The sequence below is a fragment of the Rhinoraja longicauda genome, chromosome 1, assembly GCF_053455715.1.
Source record: "Rhinoraja longicauda isolate Sanriku21f chromosome 1, sRhiLon1.1, whole genome shotgun sequence".
NCBI classification, from domain to species: Eukaryota; Metazoa; Chordata; class Chondrichthyes; order Rajiformes; family Arhynchobatidae; genus Rhinoraja; species Rhinoraja longicauda.
Genome location: NC_135953.1, coordinates 1,426,124 through 1,441,439, shown reverse-complemented (window position 1 = coordinate 1,441,439; position 15,316 = coordinate 1,426,124). Strand labels below are relative to the sequence as shown.

General features: G+C 55.9%; 2 protein-coding genes across 4 annotated transcripts in view; one reads left to right on the top strand and one right to left on the bottom strand.

The window, feature by feature from the left end:
• The window catches only part of LOC144594491 (disintegrin and metalloproteinase domain-containing protein 12-like), a 108,397-nt gene extending 106,292 nt beyond the window's left edge, over positions 1 to 2,105 (bottom strand). For 2 of the 3 annotated variants that reach the window (XM_078401199.1, XM_078401104.1), the window contains exon 1: positions 1,877 to 2,084. In XM_078401199.1, the coding sequence (XP_078257325.1) occupies positions 1,877 to 2,078 (202 nt within the window). In that variant the 5' untranslated portion in view covers positions 2,079 to 2,084. Of the gene's footprint in view, positions 1 to 1,876 lie in introns of all 3 variants that reach the window. The other variant, XM_078401283.1, reaches the window with a different exon arrangement.
• A 4,470-nt stretch (positions 2,106 to 6,575) lies between these two features.
• LOC144598413 (disintegrin and metalloproteinase domain-containing protein 12-like) overlaps positions 6,576 to 15,316 on the top strand; it is a 117,739-nt gene continuing 108,998 nt past the window's right edge. The window contains exons 1-2 of the mRNA XM_078408576.1: positions 6,576 to 6,795; positions 12,938 to 13,044. Of these exons, the coding sequence (XP_078264702.1) occupies positions 6,588 to 6,795; positions 12,938 to 13,044 (315 nt within the window). The 5' untranslated portion in view covers positions 6,576 to 6,587. The remainder of the gene's footprint in view (positions 6,796 to 12,937; positions 13,045 to 15,316) is intronic.

The window sequence follows — 15,316 nt, the reverse complement described above, 5'->3', positions numbered from 1 at the left end:
ACCGCCATTCAATGTGATCATGGCTGATCATTCTCAATCAGTACCCCGTCCCTGCCTTCTCCCCATACCCCCTGACTCCTCTATCCTTAAGAGCTCTATTTAGCTCTCTCTTGAATGTATTCAGAGAATTGGCCTCCACTGCCCTCTGAGGCAGAGAATTCCACATACAAGGAATGTGCCTTGGAGCGTTGTTGCAAGAAACAACATGGCATACAGTAAACAATTCTGTGCTGTACATCTCTGTGATGCTGAACATTCACCATGTTGCAACTTCGCCTGCTCTAATTTCCAAACTTCACCCATCTGTAATCTCTAATGAGCAGCATGCTGTAATTTCCAAAAACTCCCTGTGATAATTGCCAAAATACTCTTGCTGTTTACACAAGGAACTGCAGATGCTGTAATCTTGTTCAAAACACAAAGTGCTGGAGTAACTCAGCAGGTCATGCAGCATCTCAGAAGGATATTGATCGGTGATGTTTCCGGTCAGGACCCTTCATCAGTCTGAAGAAGGATCCTGACCCGAAAAGTCAACTATCCATGTTCTCCACAGGTGCTGCCTGACCCGCTGAGTTACTCCAGCACTCTGATATTTATAGACAATAGACAATAGGTGCAGGAGTAGGCCATTCGGCCCTTCGAGCCAGCACCGCCATTCAATGTGATAATGGCTGATCATTCTCAATCAGTACCCCGTTCCTGCCTTCTCCCCATACCCCCTGACTCCGCTATCCTTAAGAGCTCTATCTAGCTCTCTCCTGAATGTATTCAGAGAATTGGCCTCCACTGCCCTCTGAGGCAGAGAGTTCCAGATTTACAACTCCCTGACTGAAAAAGTTTTTCCTCATCTCTGTTCTAAATGGCCTACCCCTTATTCTTAAACTGTGGCCCCTGGTTCTGGACTCCCCCAACATTGGGAACATGTTTCCTGCCTCTAACGTGTCCAACCCCTTAATAATCTTATACGTTTCTGAACATTCCCTGAACTGAACAATTATTTGAAAATGAAAATAAAAAGTTATCTGAAAAATCTTGGTGTCGTAATCTCTTAGTTATTCCCATGTTTAATGACGGAATAAACAGGGTGAATCTTTTTCCCAGACAACAAGTGTATTAAATGCAGAGTTTTGCCCAGACTAGGGAAATCGTGAGCCAGAGGACAACGGTTTAAGGTGAGAGGGGAAAGATTTTAATAGGAACCCAAGGGGTAATTTTTTCAAGCAGAGGGTGGTGGGTGTCTGGAACAAGCTGCCAGAGGAGGTCTTTGATGCAGGGACTATAACAACATTTTAAAAACATTTGGACAGGTACGTGGATAGGACAGGTTTCGAGAGATACTAGACCAGGTGGACCTGTTGGGGCCAAACTTCTCCTGCATTGGTCCCCCACTCCCCTCTCCCTCCCCTCTCCCTCCCCCTCCCTCCCCTTCACCACTCCCTCCATCTCCCCCTCCCCCCTTCCCCTCCCCCCTCACTACACCCCCCTCCCTCCCTCCCTTGTTCCCCCCTCCCTCCCTAGGAGATAGATTTAAACTTTAAAATGTGAATAACTTTAAAGATTTAACACCGATTTCAATGAAACCTCTTCCATTAGCACCAAAGGGTCGACGGTGAGTAAGGTGGGCCTAAAATTGTCGCGCTATCGTGAACTGTTTTGTCTGTAGTTCAGGAACAAACAAACAAACAAACGAGGGTTTTAGTATATGGATGGCCAAATGCAGGCAGGTCGGGCCAGCTCAGACAGGGCTTCTTGGTCAGCATGGACTAGTTGGGCCAAAGAGCCTGCTTCCATACTGTACATCTCAATGACTGACCACTGCCCCTGACCCTGACCCTGCCCACAGCGCTGTGTTCTCAGCCGTTACAGAGACGCTCACCTGAAGCAGGTTGTTGGCGGGTGGACGCTGCTCCTGTGATGTGGGTTCCTCTGCCCGCTGTGGGTGAGGAGCTGTCAGTGCCGTTACTGGGCAGGGTGGGCTCCGATCCATCCACGCTGCCCGCCTGTATCCCTGCCTCACAGAGACTCACAAGCTGGCAGCAGAACAGCAGCAGCACCAGCCACACACAGCACACGGGCATAGTGATCACCAGCTCACACACTCACTCACACACTCACTCAGTCTCTGCCCCTCTCCCTACCCTGGCCTTCACACACTGGCAAGCTGCCCACTACCTCTGCCCGCCTGCCCCGCTCAGCTGTTCATTCATGTAGCGTGTGCAGCCTCCTCGCACTGTCAGGAAGTGGGTGGAGGAAGTGAAACAGGGATACTGTGAGCAGGCAGGTTTGGGCAAGTCTGGTCTGCACGGGGCGGGCAGTAAAGGCAAAGAAGCACTCCCACCTGCTGCTCAACTGGGACGCCCACACACACAGGCAGAGAGAGAGGCAGAGAGAGAGGCGGAGGGAGAGGGAGAGGCAGAGGCAGAGGGAGAGGCAGAGGCAGAGGCAGAGGCAGAGGGAGAGGGAGAGGGAGAGGGAGAGGGAGAGGGAGAGGGAGAGGGAGAGGGAGAGGGAGAGGCAGAGGCAGAGGGAGAGGGAGAGGGAGAGGGAGAGGGAGAGGGAGAGGGAGAGGGAGAGGGAGAGGGAGAGGGAGAGGGAGAGGGAGAGGGAGAGGGAGAGGGAGAGGGAGAGGGAGAGGGAGAGGGAGAGGGAGAGGGAGAGGGAGAGGGAGAGGGAGAGGGAGAGGGAGAGGGAGAGGGAGAGGGAGAGGGAGAGGGAGAGGGAGAGACAGAGACAGAGGCAGAGACAGAGGGAGAGGGAGAGGGAGAGGGAGAGGGAGAGGGAGAGGGAGAGGGAGAGGGAGAGGGAGAGGGAGAGGGAGAGGGAGAGGGAGAGGGAGAGGGAGAGGGAGAGGGAGAGGGAGAGGGAGAGGGAGAGGGAGAGGGAGAGGGAGAGGGAGAGGGAGAGGGAGAGGGAGAGGCAGAGGGAGAGGCAGAGGGAGAGACAGAGGGAGAGACAGAGGGAGAGGGAGAGGGAGAGACAGAGGGAGAGACAGAGGGAGAGACAGAGGGAGAGACAGAGGGAGAGACAGAGGGAGAGACAGAGGGAGAGACAGAGGGAGAGACAGAGAGGCAGTCACCTGTGGCCCAGACACACCCAGTGGTAGCCAGAGACAAAGGCTGCTTCAGTCACTTGTGGCCAGTGCCTTCACAGTGGCATTTTCCACTGTCAAATGGAACCGCCATAGGGATGTAGCCACTGTCTACCCAGTGATAGCCACCGTCTGGCCAGTGAGAGCTGTCTACCCAGCAGGCCTTGGTGGGCCAAGCGGCAGTGTTCAGTGAAGCGGTCGCGTGGTCTAGGCTTGGTGTTGCCAATGTACAGGAGGCCACATGAGGAACAGCGGATGCAATAGACGAGGGTGGAGGAGGCACAGGTGAACCTCTGCCTCACCTGGAAGGTGTGCTGGGGTCCCTGGATGGAGGTGGGGGGGAGGCATGGGGTCAGGTGTTGCATCTCCTGCGGTTGCAGGGGAAGGTGCCTGGGGAGGGGGTGGTTTGGGTGGGAAGGTGCCTGGGGAGAGGGTGGGGAGGGTGGGAAGGTGCCTGGGGAGGGGGTGGGGAGGGTGGGAAGGTGCCTGGGGAGGGGGTGGGGAGGGTGGGAAGGTGCCTGGGGAGGGGGTGGGGAGGGTGGGAAGGTGCCTGGGGAGGGGGTGGTTTGGGTGGGAAGGTGCCTGGGGAGGGGGTGGGGAGGGTGGGAAGGTGCCTGGGGAGGGGGTGGGGAGGGTGGGAAGGTGCCTGGGGAGGGGGTGGGGAGGGTGGGAAGGTGCCTGGGGAGGGGGTGGGGAGGGTGGGAAGGTGCCTGGGGAGGGGGTGGGGAGGGTGGGAAGGTGCCTGGGGAGGGGGTGGGGAGAGTGGGAAGGTGCCTGGGAAGGGGGTGGGGAGGGTGGGAAGGTGCCTGGGGAGGGGGTGGGGAGGGTGGGAAGGTGCCTGGGGAGGGGGTGGGGAGGGTGGGAAGGTGCCTGGGGAGGGGGTGGGGAGGGTGGGAAGGTGCCTGGGGTGGGGGTGGGGAGGGTGGGAAGGTGCCTGGGGAGGGGGTGGGGAGGGTGGGAAGGTGCCTGGGGAGGGGGTGGTTTGGGTGGTTTGGGATGAGTTAACCAGGGAGTTGTGGATGGAACAGTCTCTGCGGACGGTGGGGGGGTGGGATATAATATCCTGCCTTGTGTAACGAGAGTCCAAGGCCGTTGGAGCTCAGCGCGTGGGAGCGGGGAGATTGCTCAGACACATTCACTGCGTCAGGGGCAACTTAGGCAGCACACTGTCCCCAGAGATAATGTCACCAGAACACGCAGCAACCCTCATGGACCCCAGCTGCCCGTACACGATGTCCAGGACAGCCTGCACCTCTCAGTGGCACAGCAACCGAGGCCACCGCTCACATCAGGGGGACGTCAGAGACACGGGGAGACGTCAGAGACAGGGGGAGACGTCAGGGACAGGGGGAGACGTCAGAGACAGGGGGAGACGTCAGAGACAGGGGGAGACGTCAGAGACACGGGGAGACGTCAGAGACAGGGGGAGACGTCAGAGACAGGGGGAGAGGTCACAGACAGGGGGAGACGTCAGAGACAGGGGGAGACGTCAGAGACAGGGGGAGACGTCAGAGACAGGGGGAGACGTCAGAGACACGGGGAGACGTCAGAGACACGGGGAGACGTCAGAGACAGGGGGAGACGTCAGAGACACGGGGAGAGGTCAGGGACACGGGGAGAGGTCAGAGACACGGGGAGAGGTCAGAGACACGGGGAGAGGTCAGAGACAGGGGGAGACGTCAGAGACACGGGGAGACGTCAGGGACAGGGGGAGACGTCAGAGACACGGGGAGACGTCAGAGACACGGGGAGAGGTCACAGAGAGGGGCAGAGGTCACAGACACGGGGAGAGGGCAGAGACACGGGGAGAGGTCAGAGACAGGGGCAGAGGTCACAGAGAGGGGCAGAGGTCACAGACAGGGGCAGAGGTCAGAGACAGGGGCAGAGGTCAGAGACAAGGGCAGAGGTCAGAAACAGGGGCAGAGGTCAGAGACGGGGCAGAGGTCAGAGACAGGGGGAGAGGTCACAGACACGGGGAGAGGTCACAGACACGGGGAGAGGTCACAGACAGGGGGAGAGGTCAGACACACGGGGAGAGGTCAGAGACAGGGGGAGAGGTCAGAGACAGGGGCAGAGGTCAGAGACAGGGGCAGAGGTCACAGACAGGGCAGAGGTCACAGACAGGGCAGAGGTCACAGACAGGGGCAGAGACAGGGGCAGAGGTCACAGACAGGGGCAGAGGTCACAGACAGGGGCAGAGGTCACAGACAGGGGCAGAGGTCAGAGACAGGGGCAGAGGTCACAGACAGGGGCAGAGGTCAGAGACAGGGGCAGAAGTCAGAGACTGGGGCAGAGGTCAGAGACAGGGGAGAGGTCACAGACACGGGCAGAGGTCAGAGGCACGGGGAGAGGCAGAGGCAGGGGCAGAGGTCAGAGGGCAGTGACCGGGGGACAGGTTACAGGGGTGGCACGGTAGAGTTGCTGCCTTTCAGCGCTTACAGGACAGGAGACGTGGGTTCCATCCTGATTACGGCTGCCTTTACGGAGTTTGTACGTTTTCACTGTGACCTGCATGGTCCGAGATCTTCGGTTTCCTCTAACACTCCAAAGACGTACAGGTTTGGAGGTTAATTACTTGGTAAAAGCGTAAACTGTCTCAGGCCTGTTCCTGTGCTGTTCTAAGTTCTATATGTTCTCATCTTAAATCTATTACCTCTGGTTCTTGATTCACCAACCCTATCACAAAATACTTTGTGCATTCACCCTATCGATTCCCCTCATGATTTTAGACACCGCTATGAGATCAGCCCTCAGCCTCCTGTGCCCCAGGAATGTCTGAGTGCACCAGAGATAGACATAGAGTGCTGGAGTAACTCAGCAGCTCAGGCAGCATCTGTGGAGAGCAGGATTGGGTGATGTTTTGGTGGAGACCCTCCTTCACTCCATCAGTGTGAGTGCAGTCAGTGTCTGTAATCTGTGCATTACCAGCTGACACCTGCAGTGCCCACATACAGGGCTGTCGCTGGTCACTGCTTCCAAGCCTCCTTCATAGAGTCACACAGCACACAAACTGGCCCTTTGGCCCAACTCGTTCCTGCCACCAAGATGCCCATCTGAGCCAGTGCCACTGGCCCGCCCGCGTTTGCCTCACGACCTGAAAAGTCACCCATTCCTTCTCTCCTGAGATGCTGCCTGACCTGCTGAGTTACTCCAGCATTTTGTGAATAAATCGATTTGTACCAGCATCTGCAGTTATTTTCTTATAGCCTATTGAAGTATTGAATACGTTTCCTGTTGCGTCTGCTGTCCCCACAAGTGAGGAGTTACATTTTGGGAATGGTGGAGCCCCGGACAATGTTTTACCCGTCATCATCCCGGCACTTTGTGTCCAATCCCAAGGTTACAAAACGGACAGGAAAACTTCTGCGGCTGCAGACGCTACATGAATAAACGGCTGAGCGGGGCAGGCGGGCAGAGGCAGTGGGCAGCTTGCCAGTGTGTGAAGGCCAGGGCAGGGAGAGGGGCAGAGACTGAGTGAGTGTGTGAGCTGGTGATCACTATGCCCGTGTGCTGTGTGTGGCTGGTGCTGCTGCTGTTCTGCTGCCAGCTTGTGAGTCTCTGTGAGGCAGGGATACAGGCGGGCAGCGTGGATGGATCGGAGCCCACCCTGCCCAGTAACGGCACTGACAGCTCCTCACCCACAGCGGGCAGAGGAACCCACATCACAGGAGCAGCGTCCACCCGCCAACAACCTGCTTCAGGTGAGCGTCTCTGTAACGGCTGAGAACACAACGCTGTGGGCAGGGTCAGGGTCAGAGTCAGGGGCAGTGACTGCTGTACGGCAATGGTCAGACACTCCCCACCACTGACTATCTATACTTCGAATAGCAGCCGACGTCACCAAAGACTTGTCCCACCCCGGTCATTCCATCTTAGAAGCATAGAAAATAGGTGCAGGGGGAGGCCATTCGGCCCTTCGAGCCAGTACCGCCATTAATTGCGATCATGGCTGATCATCCACAATCAGTAACCCGTGCCTGCCTTCTCCCCATATCCCTTGATTCCTCTAGCCCCTAGAGCTCTATCTAACTCTCTTCTAAATCCATCCAGTGAATTGGCCTCCACTGCCCTCTGTGGCAGAGAATTCCACAAATTCACAACTCTCTGGGTGAAAAAGTTTTTCTCACCTCAAATTTAAGTGGCCTCCCCTTTATTCTTAGACTGTGGCCCCTGGTTCTGGACTCCCCCAACATTGGGAACATTTTTCCTGCATTTAGCTTGTCTAGTCATTTTATAATTTTGTACAAGATCCCCTCTCATCCCTCTAATCTCCAGTGAATACAAGCCCAGTCTTTCCAATCTTTCCTCTCCCGTCCGCCAGAAGGTACAGAACCCCTCCCCCCCCCGATGCAGGAGCTTGATCGCCCCGACCGCTGGCTACGGGAGTCGAGATCGTCCTGTCAACGGAAGGTTAGAGGCCCCCGATCACGGGAGAACAAAGAAAAGAGATTGAACTTTTTCTCGCCTTCCATCACTGTGAGGAATGTGGAGGAGTCACAGTGGTGCATTTTCATGTTAAAATGTATTTTGTATGTTCTGTTGCTTTTAATTGGTATGACTGTATGGCAAATGAAGTTCCTCATATGTTGTGGAATCAAGAAACACAGGAAGTAGGTTTATGGTGAAAGATTGAATAGGAGCCTGTGGGGAAGGGTTTTCACACAGATGGTGGGTGTATGGAACAAGCTGCCAGAGCAGGGAGTTGAGGCAGGTAATGTAACAGTATTTAAAAGACATTTGGATGAATACATTGATAGGAAAGGTTTAGAGAGTTATGGGCCAAACGTGAGCAGGTGGGACTAGTGTAGATGGGGCGTATTGATCAGCATTGAAGGTGCTGAAGGGGCTGTTTTCATGCTTTATGGCTCTCATCGGGGGTAAAACTACATCAAGCCATCCTGGCTCTTGATATATATGAGGTAAAACTACATATCAGGGGATTAGTCCTAGAGTTATACAGCATGGAAGCAGGCCCTTTGGCCCAACTAGTCCATGCCGACCAGGAGGCCCATCTAGAATAATATACACCGATCAGCCAAAACATGATGCCCACCTGCCTAATATGCTGTTGGTCCTCCGTGTGCAACGATGGGATAGTCCCAGCCACAACTACCTCCTCTGGCAGCTTGTTCCATACACCCACCACCCTCTGTGTGAAAAAGTTACCCCTGTAGGGGCACAGGGATTGGTCCAGACCATCGAACCCTCTGATTGGTAGAAGAGGTGAAGAGGTGCGCAGGTAAAGGTACGGAGCAGTCTGGTTTAGAACTCCGAGAGAGACAGTAAGATTTATGGTTGTCTGTCGTTTGGTGCGTTGGTTGTCACGGTTGTTAATATTACAATAAACGTCTACCTCAACGCACTTCGCCTACGACTCGCCATAGTGGTGACCCCGACGTGATCACAGATCACCAAGATGTCCCATCGGGAGGCATCGACGCCGAACGCAGTCAGCGTTCATCTGCCCCCGTTCTGGGCCCACCAACCACGCCTGTGGTTCGCCCAAGCGGAGGCACAGTTCCACCTCCGGGGAGTACAGGAGGACGAGACCAGGTTCTACCACCTATTGAGCGTCCTGCCGTCGGAGACGTCCGCACGGGTCGCACAGTGCGTCACCGACCCGCCAGAAACCGGCAAGTATGCGGGCCTCAAGTCGTTGCTGCTGAAAACCTTCAGCCGCAGCCAACAACAGCGGGCCAGCACACTCCTGCACTTACCTGAGCTCGGGGACCGACCGCCGTCGGTCCTCATGACGGAGATGATGACTCTAGCGGGAGAACACACCAAATGCCTCATGTTCGAGGAGGCATTCCGCGAGAAGCTGCCAGAGGACGTCCGCATAGTCCTAGCAGACGTTACTTTCGGGGACCCGATGGATTTCGCAGAAAAGGCGGACGCACTGGTCGCGGCAAAGGCGAGGCGCCCCGGCTCAGTAAATCGGGTTTCCACACCGGTGAGCGACCGACCGCGCGGCCAAGATGGCGCCCATCTGCCCGCCGCTTTTCAAAAAACCCGCCAAGCTGCTACGTCGACGGCGGCCATTTTGAAACAGGCCCGCGACATAGAAACACACCAGCGCGGCTGGTGTTTCTTTCATAGACGGTGGGGAGCAGCGGCACGCAACTGTAGAAGCCCCTGCACATTCTCGGGAAATGCCTCGGCCGATCAAATGTAGAGGCAATCTCGATCGGCCAGAACCATCGCCTCTACCTTGCTGAGCAACATACGGGTACCGTTTTCCTCGTGGACACCGGGGCGATCGTCAGCATTGTGCCTCCATCCTACCAAGAAGCGCGATCAGGTAAGACCGGCCCCCCACTCATTGCGGTCAACGGCAGCCCTGTCCGTACCTACGGAACACGGGACATGTCCCTGTCCTTTGGTTCCAGGACCTACAACTGGACTTTCATCATCGCGGATGTAGGCCAGGCAATCCTGGGAGCAGATTTCCTTTGGGTTTTTTCATTGATCCCTGACGTCCGCGGGAAGAGCCTGCAGCCGTCGTCCAGTAGCGTTGACCCCCCCGCTCCTTCGGTTTCCGTGTCATCCAGCCCGACCGTCCAGGCCGTCACCACGACCTCCGACCCGTTTGCCGCGATACTCGCTGAATTCCCGGAGCTCCTAGTCCAGCGTTTCGACGCACCTGCCGCCAAGCACGGAGTCGTGCACTTCATCCCTACGGAGGGACCGCCTGTTTTCGCCCGAGCCCGATGCCTACCCCCCGATAAGCTGGCAGTCGCTCGCGAAGAGTTCCTCACTTTGGAACGGCTGGGGATCGTGCGCCCGTCAGACAGCCCGTGGGCCTCACCGTTACACATGGTCCCAAAAGCATCTGGGGGGTGGAGACCATGTGGCGATTACCGACGTCTGAACGGCATCACCACGGCTGACCGATACCCGATCCCGCATATTCAGGATTTTTCTGCCAGCCCAGAGGGTGCCACGGTTTTCTCAAAACTGGACTTAGTCCGAGGGTATCACCAGATCCCGGTTCGTCCCACAGACATTCCTAAGACCGCCACCATCACCCCGTTCGGGCTTTTTGAGTGGCTGCGGATGCCTTTCGGCCTCAACAACGCCGCCCAGGCGCTTGTTCCAACGCCTCATGGATCATGTGGGTCGGGGTATGCCTTTTGTATTCATATATCTGGACGATATTCTCGTGGCAAGTCGGTCGGCTCACGAACACCGGTCCCACCTGCGCTCCATATTCCAAAGGTTGCAGGACCACGGTCTGATCCTACACCCGTCCAAATGCCAATTCGGACTATCCTCAGTAGATTTCCTGGGCCATCGGATCACACAGGCCGGTGCCGTTCCCTTGCCCGAGAAGGTGGCTGCTATCCGCTCTTTCCCCGCCCCGACACTATCAAAGGGTTACAAGAGTTTGTAGGGATGGTGAATTTTTACCACCGATTCGTCCCGGCGGCAGCCCGGATCATGCGCCCCCTTTTCCAATGCCTCGCGGGTAACCCCACCGAGCTCGTGTGGTCCCCTGCTGCCGACGCGGCTTTTGCGGCGGCCAAGCTGGCCCTTGCGAACGCCATCATGCTCGTCCACCCACGCTCCTCTCCCCCACCGCCCTCACCGCCGATGCCTCCGGCGTGGCGGTTGGAGGCGTCTTAGAACAGCAGGTTAACGGCTTCTGGCACCCTTTGGCCTTTTTCAGCCCCCAGCTCACTCGCCCCGAAATAGCTTACAGTGCCTTTGATCGGGAACTCCTAGCCCTCTACCTGGCGATCCGTCATTTTCGCTATTTTTTAGAGGGTCGCTTTTTCGTGGCTTTCACTGACCACAAGCCACTGACATTTGCTTTTTTGAAGGTTTCCGATCCGTGGTCGGCCCGCCAGCAGAGACACCTCACTTTTGTTTCGGAATTTACCACTGACGTTCGGCACATTGCGGGAAAACTAAACGCCGTGGCGGATGCCCTGTCCAGACCGGCGGTTTCCCCGGTTGCCGAGGTAAGTTCCGGGGTGGATTTCCAGGAGCTGGCGGAGGCTCAGCGCCTGGAAGACACCCCCTCCCTATACCCCCACACCACCTCGGGGTTGCGGTTGGCACAGGTAGCCTGTGGTCCCACGCGTACCAAACTCTGGTGCGATGTTTTTCTGCCGCGCACCCGTCCGGTAGTGCCCACTTCCATGCGGCGCCAGGTTTTCGATACTATTCACGGCCTGGCACATCCGTCCATCCGGGCCACTTCGGCTCTGGTTGCGGCTCGATTTGTCTGGCACGGGCTGCGGAGGCAGGTGGCCGCCTGGTCCCGCTCCTGCATTCCGTGCCAAACCTCCAAGGTCCACCGGCACACTCGGCCCCCCATCCAGCAGTTCACGGTCCCCGCAGTCCGATTCCTCCACATCCATGTGGATCTCGTCGGCCCGTTACCCCACTCCAGGGGCTACACCCACCTCCTCACGGTAGTCGAGCGGTTCACCCGGTGGCCAGAGGTGCTCCCGTTGTCCGACATCTCAGCAGCCTCCTGCGCGCGGGCTCTGGCACTAAATTGGATTGCCCGTTTCGGCGTCCCGGACGTCATCACTACCGACCGGGGCACCCAATTCACCTCATCCCTGTGGGTGGCTCTGACTCAGCTGTGCGGGTCCCGATTACAGCAAACCACCGCCTATCACCCCCAGGCCAACGGGATGGTGGAACGGTTCCACAGGCAGCTTAAAGCGTCACTCACTGCCCGCCTGTCCGGCCCCGACTGGGCCGACCAGCTCCCATGGGTTCTCCTGGGTATCCGCACGGCTCCAAAGCACGATCTCGGAGCTTCCTCGGCAGACCTGGTCTATGGCTCGCACCTGCGAGTAACAGGCGACGTTCTCCCTCAATGTTCTACCCCCCTCCCTCCACGCCAGCACTCTTAGCTTCACTCCGAGCGCGGGTGGGGTCCCTGGCCCCGGTCCCTGCTTCTCGTCACGGGGATCCCCCTTCACATGTCCCGCCGGCCTTGGGCGACTGTGAGTTTGTGTTCCGACGCATCGATGCCCACCGCCCCCCGTTCCGGCCGGTTTACCAGGGTCCGTTCAGGGTGGTGAAGAAAGGCACAGTCACCTTCACGTTGGAAGTGGGCACACGACAAGAGGTCGTCTCGGTGTCCCGCCTCAAGCCTGCCTATTTGGACCCAGACCAGCCCGTCACAGCGGCTCAACCTCCTCGCCGGGGCCGACCTCCGGCCGCGGCTCCCGTACAGCAGTTTTCCCCCTCGCTGCCCCCGTTCGGGACTCCTCTTCCCCCGGTCGCCTTGCCACTGCCGCCTCCGGCTCCGTCAGTTCCCCCTCCTCCCGCGGTGCCGATTTCCCCGTCCCCACCCCCGGTGGGGCCTCCCTCTCCTCTCCGCACCCGCTCCGGTCGGGTGGTCCGAGCACCTGCCCGGTACCGCGCCGAGGGTTCTGGGGGGGGGGGGGGGTCATGTAGGGGCACAGCGATTGGTCCAGACCATCGAACCCTCTGATTGGTAGAAGAGGTGAAGAGGTGCGCAGGTAAAGGTACAGACCAGTCTGGTTTAGAACTCCGAGAGAGACAGTAAGATTTATGGTTGTCTGTCGTTTGGTGCGTTGGTTGTCACGGTTGTTAATATTACAATAAACGTCTACCTCAACGCACTTCGCCTACGACTCGCCATACCCCTCGGATTCCTATTAAATCTTTTCCCCTCACCTTGAACCTATGTCCTCTGGTCCTTGATTCCCCTACCCTGGGCAAGAGACTGCATGCATCTACCTGATCTATTCCTCTCATGATTTTGTATACAAAATACATTGAAGAATCCTCACCAGCAGTTTCGCTGCCACTGACGTGACGCTCACCGGCCTCTCATTCCCTTTGTATCGTGTGCTGCAGACGGAGTTCACGGGAAGAGCCTTCTGGACGAGCTGGCCGATTACAGATTCGTGTTCCCGTACGTGGTGTCTGGCAAGAGGAAGCGGAGTCTAGCGACTGGTCCCCAGGTAACTCCTCCGTCAGCTTCCACAGTCGGAGGACACTGATCCACCTGCTCCTGTCCCCAACATAGGCACGGCACAGGCGTTGAAAGACTGGAGCGACTAGGCTTGTATACACTGGATTTAGAAGGATGAGAGGGGATCTCATTGAAACATACAAGATTATTAAGGGGTTGGACATGTTAGAGGCAGGAAACATGTTCCCAATGTTGGGGGAGTCCAGAACCAGGGGCCATAGTTTAAGAATAAGGGGTAGGCCATTTAGAACAGAGATGAGGAAAAACTTTTTCATTCAGAGAGTTGTAAATCTGTGGAATTCTCTGCCTCAGAAGGCAGTGGAGGACTATTCTATGGATGCTTTCAAGAGAGAGCTAGATAGAGCTCTTAAGGATAGCGGAGTCAGGGGGTATGGGGAGAAGGCAGGAACGGGGTAGTGGTGCTGGCTTGAAGGGCCGAATGGCCTACTCCTGCACCAAATGTCCATTGTCTATTGGGACGACCACTGGCACTGAGACATTGGGCAGCCGACACTGCTGCGGTGGGCTTAACACATGATCTGTACACGTCATTCGTGAGACCACACGTGCAGTACTGTGTGTGGTTCTGTACGACTAGGCACAGGGAGGATGTCATGCGATTGGTTTAGATTTACTTATGGTTTGTGTACTGAGGTACAGTGAAAAGCATTTGTAAGGGTGCAGAAAAGATTCACAAAGATTCATATGTGGACCGAAGTGGTTGAGTTATAAAGAGGCTGGAAAGGCTGAGATTGTGTTCCTTGGAAAGCAGGAGGCTGAAGAGTGACCTTATGGAGGTGTCGACACCGATCAGCCCAACATAATGATCTGATGAGCCAAAACATTATGCCCACCTGCCTAATATGCTGTTGGTCCTCCGTGTGCAGCCCCATACGCAGCAGGGTGCGATGCACTGTGTATTGTGACACATTCCTCCCGTGACCACCATTAACATTTTCTGTGACTTGTGCCACGGTCGACCTTCTGTCTGTTCGGACCAGACGGGATAGCCTTCATTGCCCTCACGCATCGATGAGCCTTGTGCGCCCAACACCCTGTCTGTCGCTCCTCGGACCACTGTCGGTCGGTACTCACCACTGCTGACCGGGAGCACCCCACAAGCCTTGCCGTTTCAGAGATGTTCTGACCCACTCGCCTGGCCATAACAATTTGGCCCTTGTCAAAGTCACTCAGGTCTTTACTCCTGCCCATTTCTCCTGCATCCAACACATCAACTTCAAGAACTGACTGTTCACTTGCTGCCTAATATATCCCACCCCTTGACAGGTGCCATTGTAACAAGATAATCAATGTTATTCACTTTGCCTGTCAGTGGTCATAATGTATAAGAAAATAACTGCAGATGCTGGTACAAATCGATTTATTCACAAAATGCTGGAGTAACTCAGCAGGTCAGGCAGCATCTCAGGAGAGAAGGAATGGGTGACGTTTCGGGTTGAGACTCTTCTTCAGACTGATCATAATGGTCATAATGTTTTGGCTGATCGGTGTAAAATCATGAACGGCATAGATAGGGTGGTTAGCCAGACTTTTCCCCAGAGTCTGGCTGTCTAAAACTGGAGGACAGGTGAGAGGAGAAAGATTGTAAAGGATCCTTGGGCTACATTTTCACAGCGAGGGTGGTCAATATAACTCTCAATGCCTAACCAAGCTAGTTCCATTTGTCTGCATTTGGCCCACATCCCACAAAATCTTTCCCATCCATGTACTTGTCCAAACATCTTTTGAATATTAGTATAGTACCTGGCTCAACTACCTCCTTTAGTAGCTCATTCCATACAGCCATCACCCTGAAAAAGTCGCCCTTCAGCTTCCTATTAAACCTTTCCTCTCTCACCTTAAAACCATGCCCTCTGCCTTCAGAACCACCTCCTGGGTCAGGGACTGTGACCATTCACCTGATGAATGGTCCCGTGTGATTTTATAAACCTCTATCAGGTCACCCCTCAATCTTCTATAATGCAGATAGAAACATCGCAGCCGATTATGTCAACCCACCAGATCCAGCAACATCTTCATCATCTTTTCTGAACCGTTTGCAGTTTAAAGACATCCTTCCTGTTTAACAGAGTGACCAGAACTGTGCACAATGGTCCAAATGTGACCTCACCAATGTATTTTACAATTGTGCTCAATGCTCTGACCTGACAAGTGTGCTGCACCCATTCCTCACCACCCTGTCCACATGTATCACCACCGTCAGGGAACCCCGTACCTGCACCCCCAGATCCCTCTGCTCT